This window comes from Miniopterus schreibersii (genome assembly GCF_964146895.1).
Source record: "Miniopterus schreibersii genome assembly, chromosome: 5".
In the NCBI taxonomy this organism is placed as follows: Eukaryota; Metazoa; Chordata; class Mammalia; order Chiroptera; family Miniopteridae; genus Miniopterus; species Miniopterus schreibersii.
The window spans coordinates 54,774,302-54,796,627 of NC_138106.1; the positions used below are offsets into that span (position 1 = coordinate 54,774,302).

At 37.2% G+C, this 22,326-nt stretch overlaps 2 protein-coding genes across 4 annotated transcripts in view; one reads left to right on the top strand and one right to left on the bottom strand.

The window, feature by feature from the left end:
* ATP6V1A (ATPase H+ transporting V1 subunit A) overlaps positions 1-6,466 on the bottom strand; it is a 48,951-nt gene extending 42,485 nt beyond the window's left edge. The window contains exons 1-2 of one of the 2 annotated variants that reach the window (XM_081138782.1): positions 6,148-6,420; positions 3,986-4,094 (exon numbers count right to left, since the gene is read on the bottom strand). The gene's annotated coding sequence lies outside the window, so the exon portion shown is untranslated. Of the gene's footprint in view, positions 1-3,985; positions 4,095-6,147 lie in introns of both variants that reach the window. The other variant, XM_081138781.1, reaches the window with a different exon arrangement.
* Positions 6,467-6,972: 506 nt separating this feature from the next.
* The window catches only part of NAA50 (N-alpha-acetyltransferase 50, NatE catalytic subunit), a 28,727-nt gene continuing 13,373 nt past the window's right edge, over positions 6,973-22,326 (top strand). Inside the window, exon 1 of one of the 2 annotated variants that reach the window (XM_081138917.1) lies at positions 6,973-7,334. In XM_081138917.1, the coding sequence (XP_080995043.1) occupies positions 7,327-7,334 (8 nt within the window). In that variant the 5' untranslated portion in view covers positions 6,973-7,326. The remainder of the gene's footprint in view (positions 7,335-22,326) is intronic. The other variant, XM_081138918.1, reaches the window with a different exon arrangement.

Consider the following 22,326-nt stretch of genomic DNA (forward strand, 5'->3'; position numbering starts at 1 on the left):
AGACAATTGCCATTCCCGACCATTTCAAATGGTATTTTTCCTTTTGTTAATTCCTTTTTTGCCCTATCTTATTTTTTTTAAATGTAAATAGTTTGCTTTATTACAGAAACACTACATGTTGACTGTAAAAATAAAGACATGTAATATAGGACAGAGAAAAGAAGTAAAAAATTACCTATCATGCCCATCCAACCTCTCTGAGATAACCAGTAAACATTTTGGTGACTATCCTTTCCTGAAACACATTTTGTACATACGTAGTTTTACATTCATGCTATTGCAAATATCCTGCAACAACATGGATGAACCTAGAGTGAAATTAGTCAGACAGAGAAAAACAAGTGTCATATAATTTCACTTACATGTGGACTCTAACAAACAAAATAAAAGAAAAAGCAGAATAGAAACAGAGAACATAAAGATATAGAGAACACTTTGATGGTTGCCAGATGAATGGGGATTGAGAGGATGGGTGAAAAAGGTGAAGGGATTAAGAAATACAAATTGGTAATTAGAGAATAGTCATAGGGATGTAATGTACAGCATAAGGAATATAGCCAATAGTAATGTAATAACTATGTTTGGTGTGAGATGGGTACTAGATTTATTGGGGTGAACACTTCATAAGTTATATAATGTCTAATCACTGGGTTGTACACCTGAAACTAATCTAATATTGTATGCCAACTGTAATTGAAAAATAAAAAATTATTTTTAAAAAAAGAACACATCACTGTCTATGGCACACTCTTGCCAAAAACTAGAACCTGAATATGATCAAGTCTCTAGATCAAACTATCAGTTTTGAAGACTATAGAGAACCAAGGAATGTGTTAAATGACACCTAAGGGATGCAATTAATAAAATCCAAATTGTAAAAAACCCCATAGAACAAATTATCTGATTTAATAAATAAATTGAAACAAATTATGAGACAATCAGAGAAATCTGAACTGACTGGATGAATATTTGATAATTTTAAGGAATTATTAAAATTTTGATGTTTCTGTATAATGACAAAAACATTCCTTTATATGCTGGAGTTTATTTCTGCTTTTTAAAATTCTGCTGCACTTGCATAAACCTAAAAATATATCTGCATCTATAAAATTAAAAAACTTATTTAGTTATCTGGATAAGTCAACACATTTTCACTTAAGATATCCACGTAATTAAGAAGAAATCTTTATGTAAATGTCCTAATTTTCCATATCAAATTAAAGTTTTTCTTCTGCCCAAAGCAATGACTATTGAAGGTAGAAAATCAAATATATACAAGGTATAGTAATAAATTTTGAATTTTTTAAATTTCCTAATCTAGAGATAATTCCTGATTTTGATGCATTTCCTTCCATCTTTTTCAATGTGTATATATACTGGATCGTAGGTCAATGCTCAACCACTGAGCTACACCCGGCTGGGCTCCATTTTACTTTTAAATAAACTCTTAAAAAAGTTAAACTAAGGAGTAACTAAAACAAAGAGTGTTTGCTTTTCATTGTTAAAGCACATCTTCTGCATCACACCATGCACTACCTATTGTATTTTCAATTAAGTAAGTTTAATTATTTTTCAGGAATGGAGCCAACCGTGGCATATTGTAGGTGTAATTTTTAAAAAGGTTTACCACCAAAAGAACAACAGTTAAGATTCAAAAGTGAAAATGAGATTGTAGTAAGCTAGGTAAATATTGATACAAAAAACAGCAACAAAAAATATCATAGGTTAAATCTGAAAATACCTATGAAATACCATCGATTTTTAAAACTAATGGCAATTGTGAAATTTATTAAATAGAGCAGACTTATTAAATTTGAACAAATATAAAGGGGAGTGTCAAATCAAGTAAAGTAATCATTCAGTAATTTTATTCACAATAGTGACTAATTTTAAAGATGGCTTTAATAGTTTCTGGTAAAAAAGATTACCATGAAAATATACATCTATTTCAGCTATCTTTACAAATATACATGATATATATGTTTACTATGTCCAAAATATATCTGCTGTATATGTAAGAGAATACACTTATTAAACCAAAGTCACTTTCATTTCACAATATAAAAAAAAAAAATAGTAAAACTTTAAAAGTTTTACTAATAATCTTTTAATGAAATTTTTCCTTAAAACAAATGAGTAATGATATTTTTCAGGAGTAACGTGAAACATAAACTCATGATAGCTATACTTCAATTATTGTTTAATTTACTGATATTTTCCAATACAAAACGACTAATTCTTGTGAATCATTTCAAGCTAGGAAGGGAAAAATTTGATTCTAGTTCATGTCTCCATTCTAGTTCAAGCTAGGAAGGGAAAAATTTGATTCTAGTTCATGTCTCCATTCTAGTTCAAGCTAGGAAGGGAAAAATTTGATTCTAGTTCATGTCTCCATTATGTTCTCTACATGCCTATGTCTACTTCATATGAGGATAAAAATAAGATTTAAAATAAAAGGCAAAAATTTTAATTAACATAAGCATGAAATCAAAAGTTCCCGTTCTATAGGTCTGTACAATTTTAATATATTTCTATAATCCGCTGTAGGGATAATAATTTAGAAATAGAAGAACTACCCCCTTAAATTGATTCCAGATACTAATGATCATATGCTTTGGAAAATCTTTTTATAGAAAATATTGCTCGACCAACTATGATCCAGGAGATCAGCATTTCGATTCCTGGTCAGGGCACATGTCTGGGCTTTGGGCTCCATCCCCAGCAGGGGGCGTGCAGAACGCAGTTGATCAATGACTCTCATCAATGTTTCTCTCCTCCCTTCCTCTCTCCGAAATCAATCAAAACATATTTTTTTAAAAGAAAAGAAAATATTAAGTCACTGGAGTTGCCAAAATAATGGGCTTTATGTTGATATTTCTCAGCTCCTATTAATAAATCTGCTTTAGAATATTTGCTAAAACTACATTTTTTTTCTCCTCTATTTCTTTGAATAGCCTCATTACAAATTCTAGTTTTCCTCAATACTGCCAACCTCATTTCAAATTCTACTCCTTTCTCCATACCTCAAACCTGTCACTCAATTTTATAAAATGTCTTAAGTCTTCTTTACAAAGTCTAGGGTGGGGCAAAAGTAGGTTTACGGTTATTCATATGGAAATTAATACAATCATTAATAAATAATACAAGAATAAACTGTTTCCCATACTTACAACTGTAAGTTTCCCCGAACCCTGTATGTACTGTGCCCTCTGCATTCATTATCTAATTTAATAGTACCTATGGGATAGATTTACACATGAGGAAATTTAAGCTTAGATTAAGTAAACTGTCCAAGGTCACAAAGCTTAAGTAGGGGATATAACTTGAACCCAGGTCTATGACTGGGAAATCTATTCAAGTCTGTACTATATTGCTTTATATTTAAATACCAATTAGGCATTTAATGCTTTCACATAGGTTAACTACAGTTTAATCTCACTTAAACTCACAGTAACCTTGACGGGAAGGTTCCTAAGTATAAAAACCTTAATCCACCACCCCCTCCGATTTTACTTAAAAGAGCATGTAACTGAAGGGGCAGAGCTGGATGATGATCCTCTGATTTCTAGTCTACTGCTATATGATTTGTTGCCTGTACAAGCCAGTTTTTCATTAAGTACAACTCACTCCTCTTCCTTTCACTATTATCCAAATGTGTCGGGAAAATAAACTGGTCACTGCATTAATAAAGTCCACCTAAGGTTTGTCTCTATTGTATTAACCATGACTCAGATGGTTATTATTACCGATTTATATTTGAAAGCTAATAGTGCACAACCTTAGAAGGAGCTATGATCTGCAAGAGCTTTCAAAGTAGTTTAATTTCCTCATCCAGTTGTCAAACACTCATTCAATAAACAATTTACTGAGTACCTACCAGGTATATCAGCATCCTGGTGCTGAAGACACAACAATAGAGACACTGTCCTTCAACTGCTAGGAGCTTTATGGCTTACTAAGTAACAGCCCAGAAAATAGTACTTACACAATGTGCTAGAAGTGAAAATAGAGGAATAGAAAATATTGTGTAGTAGTATGTAGTTTATAGGCTCTCTGTCCACAGGGAAAGAAGCATTCTTGATGGTGGTGATAATCTATAAAAGCAATGAAATATAAAACCTCAGAGTAAGCACACAAGAGGTATCAGGGACCCTAACACAAAAATCCTTGTGTGCCATTTAATACTGGACTACAACACAATTCCCTAATACTGTATATGTTAAGATTTCTACATGTAATATTCATAAACTGATAAAGCTAATGACTTCAAAGCTTCAAATTACCTGTTTGTGTGCATGAACTGTGTATTAAATCAAAGGTCTTTTTAAAATTCTACTTTAATAGCAATTTAGTTACTAATTCCTGCTGCTAGTTTTTCAGATTTCATTAGTGGTCTAAGTTAATTGCTTTCATAAGTTCCCTAAAATTGGGGGAATTGTGAAGTAAAACTGCAGAGTCATTCAACCTAGTACTCATTGCTTTTTAGCTGGTTTTCTCTTTCCCATTTTGGTCTTACCCAGACAGGACTGGTTTGAACCTCTAGGACACAAGGAATTTATCTAATTTGGTGGAATGTCACTGCAGGAGGGGAAGTCTTGTTAAACTGCTATTACTCTAGAATTTAACTTTTTGTTTTCCTTTACAAAATAAGACCAGTTAATTGTCAAGAATTTGTAAGATACAAAAAAAAGTAATGTCAGTCACACCCACCCCTCAACAGATGATTCCATCTTTCTCATTTTTCAGCTCTTTTTAATGGATTCTTCAATTATATTGGTTAGAAAACTAAAAGGTTTAACTGCGAATATGATTTTTCAGATTAAAAATTTACATTTTAAAATCAAAATTGTAATTTCTGTCAGGCGCTTCAACTGAAAAGAACCATGGGACTTTCTAAGTTTGCAGTATAAACAAAAGAGTTTAAACCCCAAACTGAAAAACACTCTTCCCTAAAGCACACTGTTTGAGGCCAAAACACTGGCAACTACATTGCAAATGAAATGGGAGTACACTGGGTTGGTCAAAAACCTAAGCAAAATAATTTCTGTATTTTCACAAAATACTATTCATCAAAACCTGAAGAGGTCACCTGGAGTTTTACAATGGGGAAAGCTAAGGAGGGGCACAAGTGCTACTTAAAATGAGTTTACTGCTGGTCAAGGAATTGGGAGTGGGAAGTAAGTGCGATTATTAGGGAGAAATGGCAAAAGAAAATGTCAAAGGCATAAAATACGAAGTCAGCAATATCTCGACTTAACCTTTTCTTTAAGTTTACGGGGAAAACACATTTGGTTCAATTATATTCCAGCCCAATTCGTTTCTGAAGAATTAGTTCCCTTTTAGTGAAACCTAATCACTTTCCCATAAGCTAGCCAGTCTCCGCAGATCACTACACCGAAACACCATCTCTCAACGCCTCCCCATTCAATCGAGACTGTCGTATTTACCTCTCCTGTTCTGAAGCTAGCACATCTTCATTCTTGCAACTATCCTCTCCCTACTGCACCATAAAATCACAGAACAGAAAGGTAAAAGGCTTGCTGTTACCCTTCCAGTCCCATGCAAAGCATATGAACACCTATAGAACGCCTCTTGCAAGGCTATCAGCTAAAAACAGAATTACTGAGAAAGCACGTTCAGAAGCAGGCTTTACAGTCACTCCGCAGTGAGGGCCACATCAGTGTCATTCCCTCCCAAGCCAGTCTCACCGGAGACGCCTCTGCCTCCAGGGTTTTTCTTACTTCCCCGCTCCCCAGCCGCAGGTTGAAGGTAAAGACCGTGCAGGGCCTCTGACAAATAAATGGGCTTTGGGGATTGGAACCTAGAGGCTACTGCAGAGCCCCCGAGAGTGGCTGAACCAATCCCACTACCCGAAGCCCCAAAGACTCCGAATAGGGAACCATAATATTAGGCCGCACTCACTCCCAACGCCGAGAAAACTGGACGTCTCAACCCCTAGGTTACGGGGGCGAAAACAGTGGAGGAGCGGGGTCAGGAGAACTGGAGAAAGGAGCTGCTCGCCGGTGCAGGATGACAGCGGGAAGGAAGCCCCGAACAGCGGAGGTCGCCGTTCACACTCTCCCTTCCCTTCTTCCTCCCACCCCTTCTCCGAACCCCATCTGCTGCCGGTTACACGTAGCCGCTCACCTGACTGGGCGCGAGGTGCAGAAGCAGCACAGACCGCGGACCCACAGGCTCGGTCACTGAGAGAGGGGACGTCTCCAGCTGCAGAGGGTGGGGAGTAGGGGTGGGGGGGCCGGGTCTAGACAGTCACGTGACCTGAGCTCCGCCCTGCCGCCGCCTGCCGGGTGCCTTACATCCTAGGGACCTGTATTTTTTAAAGATTGTTTGAACATTAATTTTGCGATTACATTTTAAGAAAGGTCTAAAAACTTTCATAAAGATTATGCTGTAAAGTTCAACGTAGAAGGCGCGGGTGGAATGAGTGAAAGTGCATTGCTAAGGAAGTGACGTTAGCGTCAGGATCTACAGCCCGGAAATGGCGATGGAGTTCCGTCTCTGGGGCGCCTGACTGCAAAATCCCAGGCTCGAGAGTTCGGGCAGTCACGTGGTCTCAAAGCTTGAAACGTGCTGGACGGAAGCCAAGTTATCCGATCAATTGTTAATTACTTTTATTTGCCTATAAAAAACCCCTCATTATACTTGAGTTTCCCACACACTTCTTTACATTTAGAAGAAACTATGAAATATTACGAGAAAGCGTTTGAAGGTCATCAGGGAGACTACCAACTGGGAAGAACAGGATGGGGGAAGACCGAGCTTACTGAAGTGGGAAAAATGAAGGTGGGGCGGAAAAATCCGGATTTTACCGCCAGGGCTCACGGGGCAAGCCTCACAGGTCGTGTCGCAAGGGATGGGAGGAGGAAGCTGACGCCGGAGGGCACAGCCCACTAGGAAGATGGAGGTCCTAAAGTGGAGGGGGAAGGGTACCCGAAGGCCAGCAGTGCGGCTGCGCGGGAGGCGGCCTACGCGCCTACGCGCCGACGCGCCGAGGGGGCGGGGTGAAAGGTCACAACGCGGCGGCGGGTCTCGCTGGCGGCGGCGGCGGGCGGGAGCTGAGCGCCCTGTGTGCACGTGTGGAGAAGCGGCGGCACCAGTGCGGTGGCGGGAGGCACTCCGCCCCCTCCCGGGACGCAGGGCTGTGCTCCACTCTCGTGGCCTCCGTCACCCGCTCAGCTCCCTGCCCTGGGCGGGGAGGCCGGCTTGTGGGGTTGAGTGGCCCGAGCTGAGGGCGCTGAGAGCTCAGGTCGGCGACGACGACGGCGTTGATATCGGTGGTAACAACGGCCTCAGCAGGCGGGGAAGATGAAAGGGTGAGGAAGGGGAGCCCGGCAGGGCTGGGCAGGCGGGGGAGGATTGCGAAGGAGGGGAGAGACTAGGCGAAGACCCGGCGGAGGGAGATTTCTCGGCTGCTCTGCTTACGGAGGGGGCGGAGGCTCGGCTCGGCTGGGCTCGGGCTGTTGGCGCGCTGAAGGGCCAACAGAGGCGAGACTCGCGCAGCCCAGGATTCCGGCCCAGAGGACGAGTGTGTTAACTGGAGAATAGCTACTGAGTGTGGGTGGTAACAGGGTAAAGCTCTCGTGAGGTGCCTGGGGTCTCCTCCCCGGAAACGGAGGGCCGAGACTCCCCCAGCCCGCCACTCCAAGTGGAGTGGTCTGGTTGTCCTCTTCGTACCTAGGCTCCACACCGGGAACCTTGGTGTTTGTCATCGTTCAGTTTTATTCGCACTTCAGAGCTTTGCGGGACCTTCTGGAGGAAGAAGGAATTGGAATAAAGAGCAGCGAGATGAGTATTAAGAGCTAGTGACTCAACTGGATTTGGGTTGGGTCAGACCGGGTGGAGGAGGGGGGGAGAGAGCGTGAGCACTGTTGACTTGGGGTGCCAAAATGTTTAAGGAAGTGTTGTTGACCAGTAGGTGGAGCTGTTGCTCCAGTAGTTTAGTACTGCCCCTGTACTGTGGGGGTCCTTAGTTACTACGAAGCTTTCTTCAGGTAATTTGCAAAGTTAGTATTCTTTCATAGTTTTCCTCTTGGATAAAATTAGGGATTATTTTGGTACGACTATTTCCAAATTTAGATAAGGTGTCACCTTACTATTAAATTACATACTGTTAAAATTTTAATTACATAACACGGTGTTTTAAAATATTGGCCATTTGAGAGCTTGCCTTTACCCTCCTCAGAGGAAAAAATGGAATCTTACCAATGTTAAAAGCATTCTGAGATACCTGAGTTTTTTCTTTCTTTTTCATTAATGATTCTTTAAAAGTATAATTTTTATTGGTGTAATTTTTCTATTAATTAGAAAAATTATTTTTCTATTAATAGTTTCTATACATCAAACTATTTTCAATTTATTTAATCATGACTTTGTTATTGGACATGTGGATAGTTTTCCAGATATTCACTATATTCTTGTAAATGTATCTAAATATGTCTCTAATGATTTTCTTTTTTAACTTCAATTTTTTATTGACACTATTGCAGATGTCCCCCATTCCCCCCTACACCCTTAGCCCTCCTCCACCCCGCCCGGGGCTCGGCCCCCCCCCCCCCACACACACACACACTATTGTCTATATCCAATTCTCGCCACCCCAGCCCCTTAGACAGCTTTCGGTCAGTTCCATGTATCCCGTTCCTGGGTTTATTTTGTTCATTAGATTCCACATATTAGTGAGATCATAGGGTATTTGTCTTTCTCTGACTGGCATAATGATCTCCAGGTCCATCTATGCTGTTGCAAAGGGTAAGAGTTCCTTTTTCACTGCCTGAGTTTTTTCTATTATAGCAAGTCAGTTAAAGAATTGTAGCTATGTTTTTAGTTAGTGAAACCTTTCCAACTATTCAGCAACCCTTTTGAGGGTGAACGAAAAGTCAGTCTTCTAAGTAATCTCATACTGCCAAAAACAAGGGTCTAAATACTATCTTGTGTTTATGTATTTGAGGTCACAGAAGAGGTCCAAAAGTTTAATTTGGCTTCAGCTCTGTAACTTGATTCCTTACTCCGATTTTGCTTTTAATATTAGGGATTCTTTCTAATGTTAAATCGTATGTCTTGTAATTAAAATTTTGAAGTCATGAAGAAATTTTTGCTTTATTTCACATGAGATTCTAAAGAGTTCCAAATAGGATACCAATCAACTATGAGAAGTATTTGCTGTACTTTCAAATTATAATCTAGGAGGTTTGGCTATTTTATATATAATCACGTGTAATTCGGCAAGATTTTTCTTTTTTCTTGAGCATAGGTGCTGTTTTTTAATTTATTTTTGTATTCTCTTGGGCATTCAATACCTATGTGTCTTGTTCTGTTAAAGTAATAAAAATGATGCTAAAGAAGATTTGCCATTGTTGAGACTGTGCATGGGTTTATAAAGGAGGGCCTCCAAGAAATTCTATATTTTTGGATCCAAAATCTTTGGTTTAGCACAGTCTCACTAGGGTGTAATGTTCTGGTACCTAACTTGGCAATAGAAATGGGTCAAACAGTGGTATTAAATCACAGCCTACCTTCAGTTAATATACTTACGAGGCAGTGATCTCTTACGTGTATCAACCTGATGGAGGCAAATCCCCAGAAATGAGTAAAACTTAGAGGAACTGGCTAAATTTAGAGGAAATTTTTAGTTATTGAGTCTGTACCTTATACCATCACCTATGCCTGAAATGTAGAGTCCTTAAGCCTAGTTCCTATTACTTATGATTGCTAGCTTAAAATTGTGTTCTTAAAGGTAAAGTTTTAAGATGATTTCAGCCCTAGCCAGTTTGCCTCAGTGGTTAGAGCATCGGGTGCATGGACTGAAGGGTCTGGGTTCAGTTCCTGGTCAAGGGCAGGTACCTCGGTTGCAGGCTCCATCACCAGGAGGCAACCAATCGACGTATCTCTCTCATATCGATGTTTCTATTTCTGTGTCTGTCCTCTTCCCTTCCACACTCTCTAAGAAACCAATGGGAAAAAGATGGTTTCATAGGAATAGTCCCTTTAAGTTCACACATGAACTAACTCCCAGGTAAGATGGGACTTTACTTTTTTTTTCCACTTCTGAGTCTTGTATTTAAGACACTGAACAAAGAAAGGCAGTAGACATTATTTAAAAGATATTAAGGTTCTTGAGTTCAAAGACTTCTGTCAACATGCACAATGTGATTAGTGTTAAAAGGCCTGTGATGGTTCTTGTATGAAGTTTTATTTGCTTAACTGTTTTGTTGTATACTGAAGCTAGCTGATCTATACGTTGAATAGAAATATCTAAAACTAGAAACAAATGCAGAACTTCTACTCTTAAGTCAACCTACTATTTAAATATTTTACATCATTGCCTATATTGCCTATCATTTTAAAACTTTTTAGTTACTATTTTACCTGCTTTTTCTTCCTATTTTACTTAGTTTTTATTATTAGCAGGACATTCCATTATATTGGCATGTGTTTATCTTTTATCCATAGTAGATAAATTTGCAATTAATTACTGCATTTATTTATTTAAATATTTTTTTATTATTATTGGTATTTGGAGAGAAACATCGACGTTAGAGCAAAACATCGATTAGCTGCCTCCTGCACACCCCCTGTGGGAGATAGAACCTACAACCCAGGCATGTGTCCTAGCTGGTGTGGCTCAGTTTGTTGAGCATTGTCTTGTGAACCAAAGGGTTTATACTCTGGTTTCTCTTCAGATCTATAAATCTTTCACCTTCTACTGCCTGTATTTATATATATAGTCTAGAAATTTGAAGTATGTTAGATGTCACTTTCTTTTGTACTGAGGTTGCTTATTGTTATGAACCAGGAATGTGGTATATTGAATTCGTGGTTGGTAAGCTGATTTTTTTTTTTAATCTGTTGTTCCTCTTAGGGAAGGTGATATTCAAGCATGAAGGTATGCCATACACAGCCATGACTGAGATGCCAATGTAATTAGTCAACATAATAGAAAATAAAACGGAATCAATTTATCTTTTATTTGTAGTAAAGAGTTGTAGTAAAAATTAGTTCTAATAAAAATGTCTAACAAGATGTGGCCCAGCTGGGCATGGCTCAGTGGTTGAGCATCTACCTGGGATCCGTGAGATCTCACTCAGTTTGATTTCCGGTCAGGGGCGTGCAGGAGGCAGCCAGCTGATCGATGACCACTCTCCCATCATTGATGTTTCTGTCTCTCCCCCTCTCCCTTCCTCTATCTGAAATCAATAAAGATATATTTTTTAAAAAGAAAAGATGTGAATACATGTGCACAAAGTAAACATGGAAAAGTAAACAGCAATAATGTAAATATAATATATAGAACAGTGTAGCTTACTAATTGAAATGTTGAAATATAAGATTCTGAAGTCAGAAACAAATCTGTGTTGAAGAACTCAGTATAATGGTTACCTCTGTCAGCTTATTGGCTGGGAAGGGGCACGATGGAGTTTTTGAAGAGCTATAAATATTCTGTATCTTTACCTTGGATGTTATTACATAGGTATATACATACATAAAAACATCGGTAAGCAATAAATAAGATATACTTCAATAAAACAGTTTTTGAAAGGTTTTATTGATAATTTTGTGAGAGAAAAACACAAAAATAGCCAGCCAGGCTGAAGTAGAATTCAGGAACTTTTATAAACGTGCAATTCATATTTCTTGCTTCTATGAAGCTGGTAATTTGTGGACTGTTGATTGAGATAATTGGATTTTAATCCAAAGTATCACAAATACTTTGGATTAAATCCAAAGTATCACAAATACTTTGTGATATCCCCTTGCTATGTAGAAATAAATTCATATAAAATATAATCACCTGTACCACAATTTTTTTTTAAGTCAGTATAACGTCCTAATATAAAGTGAAAGTAAACTATATTTCCATCTAAATGATCAGGTACAAGTATACCATAAATCATAAAATCAGATGTTTGCATCTGTCTGTAAATAGAATCATTGTGTAATTTGCAAAGTATATCTGCTACCAGTATAGATGTGTACATTGGTGACGGATGCTGTTTTCTTGACAGTGTTACGGTTTCTTTCCAAAATTGTAGACAACTGTTGATAAAGTTCTGAATAATCAAAATTTTCATGTTGGATTTTTTTTTTTTTTTTAATCCTCACTGGAGGATATTTTCCCATTGGTTTTTAGAGAGAAGAGAAGAGAGAGAGGGAAACATTGATGTGAGAGACACATCAATTGGTTGCCTCCTGCACACACCCCAATTGGGGCTGGGGATAGAGCCTGCAACCAAGTTTTGTGCCCTTGACTGCGAATCAAACCTGCAACCCTTTGGTGCCCCAGCTGACGCTCTAACCACTGAACAATACCAACAAGGGATGGAAAATATTTTTGATAGCCATTCATATGAAGCATTATTTTTCAAAGCTAGTGCTTTTGCCAGACCAAACTAATATCTATATTAAATTTCACTTTGCTACATCCTCTATATTGATTGGCCTGTTGGAAATCCTTCTGACTCCTCATTTTCTCTCCCAGGTATGAGCTATGGCTTTCAGCTTTGTACCATCTGAAAGATACACCTTCTCAATTATATATATATTTTTAAAGCACAGCCTACAGAAACCATTAGAATACTAGTAGAGACCAACAGAAACTTCCTTTCCATCATAACAATGAGAATTGTATGGATTATAGTTTAATAACTACAAAATTATATAATTGCTCTATCATGGAACACTGCTTTCTCTTGCTTGACCTGTTCTCTTCCATCATCTATTTACATTCACTCGGTGCCTAACTTATTGGCACAATGTTAGTCCTCTCCTGTGCAATACAGTAGTGACTAGTTATAATTGAGCAGTTGAAATGTGGCTTCTGTTACTGAGAAACTGGATTTTAAGTTTTAATAACTGATACTCAAAGTTGATTGTTGGGCAATTTTTAAGTATGTTTGAAACAACTTGGATATGTGGATCTACTGTAAATTTTGTGAAATGTAAATACAGATCAACTATTTCCAATGAAAATTAACGTGTGAATTGAGAGGAGCTAGAAATGAAATAGCCATTGGATTTTAAGACTTGTATGGAAAAAAGATTTAAGAAAACGTAAAATAGTCATTAATAATTGTTATTTTGATTACATGTTGAAATGATTTCACCTTTGTCTTTTTAGTTAATGTAGAACTAGTAAATTATAAATTATATATGAGACTCAAATTATATTTCTATTGGACAGTACTGTGCTAGACTCTGAAAAACAAATTTGTGTGAAACATGATCTCTTCCCTTAGGATCTAGTTCCCAGATGGTAAATGTTTCTAAATACTTCCACTGTGGGCCAAAAGATAGTATGTGGCTGTTTATACCTCTGTGGTGAAGGATTCTGAGGCCATTCCTGGCTTTAGATTAAAATATTGTCATCCAGTCACTTTCTCTGTTGTGGATGGGGAAAGGATAATGGAAATATGTATTTGTCTTTCCTGATCTAGTAAAACCTATATTTCTGCCTCTGTCGTTGCTGAAGCTAATCTTGGGGAGGAGAGGCAGAGGGGTGGAAGAACAGCCCTGTTTTCAAAGTCCAAAGGCTTCTCAGTTCTCAGTCCTCGATAGTGGTGAAGTGAATGCTTGTTTTTAAAACTGCTTGACACACATCCTTAATTATTTCTTTTGGATAATTCCCTGGAAATGAATTTTTTGGATCAAAAGGTGCTGGCATTTTTAAATTTCTGATATTTGTTGCCAAGTTAACTTCAGAAAGATAGTAGCAATTTATACTGCCAGAATGTATGAGAGTGCCCTTCTCTTAAGAGCTGATGGAGAAGTTGAGAGATACTTGGAAAAACAAAGACATGGAGGAAGACATTGTGGCTGCCATTTCAGCCATGGGTGGTATAAAATACCCTTATCTGGGATGAGTGGCATACATTGAGCATTTTTAAAATAATAGAAATAACTTTTTTTACTAATAGTTTCTTTACAAGTTGGTTTTGAGGACATATTCACATAAAGCCTTAACTCTAGTTTTGCTTTGCTGTTTAGGTGATAAATGTTATGTATGCATGCATGTATGTCTCGTTAAGTTGGACATTTCCCACTCGTACTCGCCATTTTTTTACCTTTTCGACTTGCCTGTTACTTGTAGAACTTAACCAGTTTTTAATTTGGATATTGATTGCTTTTTTACATCAAATTACAAAACAGATAATGTTCTTAAGAAAATGGGTTGAGACGTTCAAATTAGTAAATATTGTCAGAGTGATGCCAGTTTATGACCCAGATCATTAGAAAGAAAGTTTTTTGAAAAAAATTTATTATTGAAAGTATTACAGGTGTCCCCTTCCACCCTGCTCCCACCTCCTCCCCACACTACTTGTCCACGGGCTTTGCATATATGCATATAAGTTCATTGGTTAATCTCTTCCTGTCTCCACCCCTTTCCCTCTGAAATACATCAGTCTGTTTCATGCTTTAGTGTCTAAATCTTTTTCGTTCGTTCATTTTTATTTTGTTCATTAGATTCCATATAAGCGAGACCTTGTGATACTTTTCTTTCTCTGACTGGCTTATTTCGCTTAGCATAATACTCTCCAGGTCCCTCCATGCTGTCTCAAAGAGTAAGAGATCTTCTTTTTTTCTTTTTTCCTTTTTTTTAACAGCTGCATAGTATTCCATTGTGTAAATGTACCACAGTTTTTTAACCCATTCATCTACTGATGGGCACTTGGGCTGTTTCCAGGTCTTAGCTATTGTAAATAATGCCACTCTGAACATAGGAGTGTGTATAGTCAGAAAAAAATTTTTTTACAGGTAAGCAAGAAAAATATTTTGTACTTAGGAGCATTTTAAACATTAATTATTTCTCTTTCCAGAAAACTAAAGTATACTTAAAGATATATTTAGAGCCCTGGCTGGTGTGGCTCAGTTGGTTGGAGCGTCGTCCCATGCACCAAGAGGTGCACCAAGAGGTTTCCGGTTGGATTCCTGGTCAGAGCACATGCCTGGGTTGTGGGTTTGATCCCCAGTATGGGGCATGCAGAAGGCAGCTAATTGTTCTCATCCATGTTTCTCTCTCCCTTCCTCTTTCTCTCTCTTTAAAAAAAATCAATAAAAAACTTTTAAGTAACTGAAATATATATATATATATATATATATATATATATATATATATATATATATATATATATATATATATATATATGGATTTTTTCCTCTCTAGTCTGTATAGTTTATTACTTGTAGCATCATTTATTTTCATAAAGGAGACTTACTATAATGCAAAAAGCATTAAACTAAAAGTAACCACATTTTATAGTTCAATGTGGCACTAATCACTAATGATAGTTCACAGTGGGGTCACTAGTAAGTTTTTTGACCTTGACCTTGGTTTCTTTGTCTTTAAAGAGAGTAGTTTGAACCTGAACAAGAATGGCCAAACATTCTATTTCATGTGATAGTTCTAATCTATTGGTAGTATCTTATCAGCATTTAATATGTCAGTAGCTTTGATAAGTTCTCACATTGCCCCCACCAAAAAGTGATATTATTAATAACTACTGTGACTGCTGTGACATGTATGTCACGTGTTTGCCATCCCTGGTCTCTCATCTCTAACTTTCTATGATACCAAGAAACAGAACTTTGGAATCATATTTGAATTGTTATTTTTTAAGCTGCTTTCTTTATTTTGCTCATGTCTTTTTGAGATATGTTCTCCCATACCTCCCCCTCGTGGCACTTTTCCTTTTTTTATAGCTATTAACATGTCCTCCACTGTTACACACGTATATAGGTATAGCATACATAGTCTAATGGAAAGAGCATTTGGTGGACAATAGGATTTTTGAATACTTTTTTATGGCCAAATAAACAGTGAGGGAGCAAAGCTAGGCCAGTGGCCACAGCTAGGTGATAAAGGGCTTTATATGTAGTGCTATTTGAATTTTATTTGTTAGGTTATGTGTATCTGTTGGGGGAAAATTTTTTTTAATTGATTTTTAGAGAGAAAGAAACATCAGTTTGTTGTTCCACTCATCCATGCACCTGTTGATTCTTGTATGTGCCTTGACCAGGGATAGAACATGAAACCGTGGTGTATTGGGACAGTGCTCCAACCAACTGAGCTACTCGGCCAGGGTCATAGCTGTTGAAAATTTTTAAGCAGAGAAGTAAAGTGATTGGATTTGTGTTTTAGAAAGATGATTCTGACTGCTTGTGATGGCTTTGTCTCCTAGCCTCTAGTCTTATTCCCCTTCATTAGGCTGTAGATTTTAGATTCAAATCATGGCCTGACCCATACTGCTAAAAAGGTGTAGGAAAGGGTTATGAAGATATTTGGCAAGCAGAATTAACAGATTAAAATGGGACATAGCAGTACATCTAAAACTAAATTTTTGTATTTGATGAATGGTGGGGCTATTAATAAAGATAGCAAATAAAGGTGGGTGTTTTAATTTCCTATAGAGAGGTAGATGTTTTAATTTCCTGTAGAGAATGATGCATTCAGTTTTCAATGTGTTGAATTTGAGATTCTATAGAGATTCCTGGTAAGCAGTTAGAAATATGTTTGGATTCAGATTTCGAATTAAAAATATCATTCAGGTAGTAATAAGGAAAAAGAGCTGGTAAGAAGCTCTCCTAATTGAACATATGGATAGCCATGGAAATTTTTCAAAGAATTTTATTCTTTTTAGGTTATAACCTTAAGTAGATTGTGTCCTTGTGTGTTTTAGCACTTTTAGTACCCAGCCAAATAATTGCTAGTTTTACACCCTGATATAGTCACACAGCTTGGAGAGTTGATGCCTGCTAAACCTCTCTAGAACAGTGACTCTCAACCAGGGGCACACCTCCTACTCCACCCCAGAAATCTGGGTGGTGTCTGGAGAAGTTTTTGGTTGTCACAGTGTGGTGGGATGGATAGAGGCTAGAGATGCAGCTTAATATCCTACAGTGCTCTGGAAAGCCCCTCACCCTCACAATAAAGAATTATCCAGCCCAAAATATCAATAGTACCAAGATTGGGAAACTGCTGGTTCAGATGAGCAAGAGCCCATCAGTTTTATTATGGGTCTAAGGAGTAAAGATCATTCCTCTGAGGGCAGTCATATGGTGTAGCTGACCTTGCACTATAATGGGAATTTGTAGACATAGGCTGATCAAACACTTTGCACAAGAAGTGACCAGTTAAAATTTTGTGCCAAGGAGCCGTTAATACCTATCTAAAATATAAACAGTTAGGCTTTAACAGCTTTCTTTGTATTTCATTTTCTCTTTTTGCTATGTTACTTTAAAAGTCAGAATTTGTAGAGAAGGGCCCACATTTGTGTAGTCATATCTCCATCTTGTGGCTTTGCAGGATATTGCCACTGAATTCTGTTTTTACAGTTATGGGCATAATTGGCATTACCTTTAATAAAAGCTAAAATTTTGAATGCTTATTATCTGATGTTGGTGTACTAAATACTTAACATGAATTATCTCATTTTATCACACTGCTCTTTTATAAGCCAAGAGTATAGTCCTCCTACTACCATACTCTAAGCTCAAAGATTATATATTTGACTGAATAACAGACTTATCTTGTGCTGGCACAAAATAATACTTAATTAGTTCTATAAAGTAGGAGGCAAGTAGCTGTGTTTTCCAGATCTAAGTACTTGGTACAGAATTCTCTTTTTTTTAATCCTCACTTGAGGATATGTTTTTATTGAGTTAAGAGAGAGAGGAACATCGGTGTGAGAAACATTGATCAGTTGCCTCCTGTATGTTCCCCGATCAGGGATCGAGCCCGAAACCCGAGCATGTGCCCTGACTGGGAATCAAACTTTAGATCCTTCAGTGTATGGGACTACGCTCCAACCAGCTGAGCCATACTGACCAGGGCTTGATACACATTTCTGTGAGCACTTCTGTTGCATCAGTCTGTCTTCCCTTTTAGATCCTTAGTCTAAAAACGTTGGTATGAAAATGCATTGGGGTTTGTTAATGAATTTGAAAAACAAAAAAAATGTCCTATAAATTTACTTGAGCTAAGAGAATAATTTTGTGTCTTTAATAACTACTGTCCTCAGGTTTTTATAGTTATGGTTATAAACTCTAATGCCAACAGGAACCCAGGACTGGACAGGTAAGGTAAATGAGTAAAACAAGAGAAGAAATGTAAGCTTTGTATAAAATCTTATGATTTATATATTAGCTAACCAACTTAATTTTTTTTTTTAAATGTTGAGTCAATTAGATATGACCACATGGCTGATTTAACTTTTAGGCCAAGAATTAACAGGGTTACCTACAGCATAGAGGTCTTAAACTGATAAAATAGTCAACATTATTAAATTATATTGAAATCGTTTTCTGAAGTAAGCAGTCAGTACAGTGATTAACCTAGGTTTTGAGTCGTGGTGGTTTGAGTTTGAGCCACAGCTCCAATACTAGCCATGTCACACACATTAAAGTTATAGTATAACATACTATACTACTAATAGAGGAAATGATTAACACTTTATGTGAAATCCATTCTAATATAGCATATTTTTTCCAATGACCTACTCCACTTCTCCATCTAAGTTTAATTATGAAAGTAAAGATTCTAAGGTGGGATGTGAGAATCTGAAGTTTTAACTGGCAGGGTGATTCTGGTGTATAGTTGGGTTTGGAATCCATTCTTAGATTTTGTGACACTGCTTCTCCAGATACTTCCCTACTCTTGTGAAAATTATTTCTCAGATATATTTATAGGTTCCCGTTCTTTTTACTCCTGAAATACAAGTGTTCCTTTTGGTAATTCTGTGTTTAGATTTTCTTCTCACTATAGACATTTCTTGGTAATATGATCTTTTCCCATAATAAGAGGATATATATTATGCATTTTTCATATTCCAGGAAAAAACTCTTAAAGTGATGGGTTACAAAAGGGAATTCTTTTCTAATGAATTAAATTAATGTAAAAGTCTAGGTACATTTCCTCAACTATCTAATTGTTTTTATGTATTTTACATTCACGTTGCTTCCAACATTAGGTAGCACTTAAAAGTCAGGACATTTAGCCATTTACACCAAAGGCAAACAGTAGGCTATCGTGAAACTGCTGAATTTAGAAGGGGAGGTCTGTACCAGAATGGAAGGCTCATTCTCATCCAGCTCTCATTCACCTTCTCTTCTACAAACTGAGGGTTTGGTACAGCTGGAAATTGAGAAGATGTGGTGGTTTGTTAAAGGTTTGAAGTTGTCACATCCTTTTACTTCTTCAAATAGTGAAGAATAAATGAGGCATCAGGTATTTTCTACCGTGAGTTTTACTACCAAAAATAACATCTTTGTTCTTTCCTAGCCAAAGTTGCTGTAAAAGTTAACATAACTTCAAAATACTCCAGCTTGTAGTGCCTTATGTAATGAGTAATATTTGCTTGTTTTGCTTTTTGTTATGAAAATTTTTAAAGATATAGAAAAGTAAAGAAAATTACAGTGAGCCCCTTCATGCATCTAATTCTAGTAAGACTTCCCATGTTATTTTATCTTTGCCTGACCCATTTGTTTCTGTTTTCCCTTTTTGCTGGAGTACCTCTAAGGAAATCTTTGATATTCAGGCATACTTGGTTTTACTGTGCTTCGCAGATACTGCATTTTTACAAATTAAAGGGTTATTGCATTTTTACAAATTAAAGGTTGTGGCAACCGTGGTTGAGCAAGTCCATCAGTGCCATTTTTCCAATAGCACGTGCTCACTTTGTGTCTCTGAGTCAAATTTTTTCATTGTTATATTTGTTATGCTTTATCAGTGATCTTTTATGTTACTATTGTAATTGTTTTCGGGTGCCCTGAACTATACCACTGTAAGATGGCGAATCTAATGTTATATGTGCTCTGACTGCTCCACTGACTTGCCAGCCCCGTCTCTCCCCCTCTTCTCCCACTTCCCTATTTCTTGAGACACAATATTGAAAGTAGGCTAGTGAATAACCCTACAAGGTCCTGTAAGTGTTCAAGTGAAAGGAAGATTGCATGTCTCACTCTAAATCAAAAGCTAGAAATGATTAAGCTTAGTGAGGAGGGCATGTCAAAAGCCGAGATAGGACAAAAGTTAGGCCTCTTGCACCAAGCAATTAGCCAAGGTGTGAATGAATGCAAAGGAAAAGTTCTAGAAAGAAATTAAAAGTGCTATTCTACTGAATACAGGATAAGAATGCGGAACAGCCTTATTGCTGATAAGGGAAAATTTTAGTGATCTGGATTAAAAGACCAGCCACAACATTTCCTTAAGCCAAAGCCTAATCCAGAGCAAGGCACTAACTCTTTAATTGTATGAAGGCTGAGAGAGGTGAGGAAGTTGCAGAAGGAAAGTTTTAAGCTAGCAGAGGTTGGTTCATGCAGTTTAAGAAAAGAAACCTCCATAACATAAAAGTGCAAAGTGAAACAGCAAATTATCCAGAAGTTCTAATTAAGATAATAAATGAAGGTGGCTACACTGTAAACAGATTTTCAATGTAGATGAAAAAGCCTTATATTGAAAGAAGATACCATACTTTCATAGCTAGAGAGAAGTCAATTCCTGACTTCAAAGGACAGGCTGACTCTTGTTAGATGACTTGCAGTTGATGCCAGTGCTCATCTGCTATTCTGAAAACCTTAGGGCCCTTAAGAATTTTGCTAAATCTAGCCTGCCTATGCTCTGTAAATGGAACAACAAAACCTGGATGACAGCACATCTGTTTGCAACATGGTTTACTGAATATTTTAAGCCCACTGTTGAGACCTACTGCTCAAAGATTTTTAAAATACTGTTCATGGACAATGCACCTGGTCACCCAAGAGCTCTGGTGGAGATGTACAAGATTAATGTTTTTATGCCTGCTAACACTATCCATTCTGCAGCCTGTTGATCAAGGAGTAATTTGGACATTCGAGTCTTACTATTTAAGAAATACATTTCGTAAGGCTATAGCTGCCATATAGTGATTTCTCTGATAAGTCTGGGCAAAGTAAATTGAAAACCTTCTGGAAAGAATTCACCATTCTAGATGTCATTAAGAACATTTGTGATTCATGGGAATAGGTCCAAAAAAATCAACATTAACAGGAGTTTGGGGGAAGTTGATTCCAACCCTCATGGGTGACTTTGAGGGACTCAAAGACTTTTCAGTAGAGGAAGTAACTGCAGATGTGATGGAAATAGCAAGAGAACTTTGCTTATGGTTAAGCAAAGAAAGTGGTTTCTTGAGATGGAATCTATTTCTGGTTAAAATGCTGTGAAGATTTTTGTTGAAAAACAACATAGGATTTAGAATATTACATAAACTCAGTTGAGAAAGCAGCTGAAGAGTTTGAGAGAATTGACTCCAATTTTGAAAGAAGTACTACTATGTGTAAAATCCTATTGTACAGCATTGCATGCTACAAAGTAATAGTGAAAGGAAAAGTCATTCAATGCAGCAAACTTCATTGTCTCGAGAAATTGCCACAGCAACCCCGACCTTCAGCAACCACCATCCTGATCATTCAGCCACCATTAACATCAAGGCAAGACCCTCCACCAGCAAAAATCATATGTCTCAGCTCTCTGAAGGCTCAGGTGATAGTTTGCATTTTTAGTAGTACTTTTTAATTCGCATATGTACATTTTTTAAGACATAACGTTATTACACACTTACTAGACTACTTATAGTGGAAACTAATATGGGAACTGTACCTCCTCCTCTAAAAACAAAACAAAACACAAGAAAAACTTTAGGATAGTTTTAAATTTAGTTTTAGAATAGTTTTAGTTACAGTTTTAGATTTACATTTGTGAAGATGATACAGAGAGGTCCCAATTTTCCCTATTAGTAAGAGCTTACATTAGTATGGTACACTGTTAAGAAAATGAAAGGCCACAAATTAGGAGAAAGTAGTTACAGATTATACATATAAAAGTTAAATTACATGTATCCAGAATATATAAAGAATTCTTACAACTCAGTAAGAAACAATCTAATTTTAAAATGGGAATTATTTTCTTATGAATTAATGTAAAAATTACAGGTTTGTTTACAGGCCTAGACCATGGACAAAAGATTTAAATAGCCATTTCACCAGATAAAATGAACAAATGGTGAATAACCATACACAAAAATACTTGGCATCATTAAATCATTAGAGAAATGCAAATCTAATGAGATTATGACTTCACACCAGTTTTTTAGCCATAAGCAAAAAGACATTAGAAAGTGTTGGAAAGGATGTGCGGAAACTGGACTCCTAATACGTTACACGTGGAAATACACCACAATTTTTTATCTAGTCATCTGATCGGCATTTGGGCTGTTTCCAGATCTTAGCTATTGTAAATAATGCTGCTATGAACATAGGGATGCATATATTCTTTCTGAT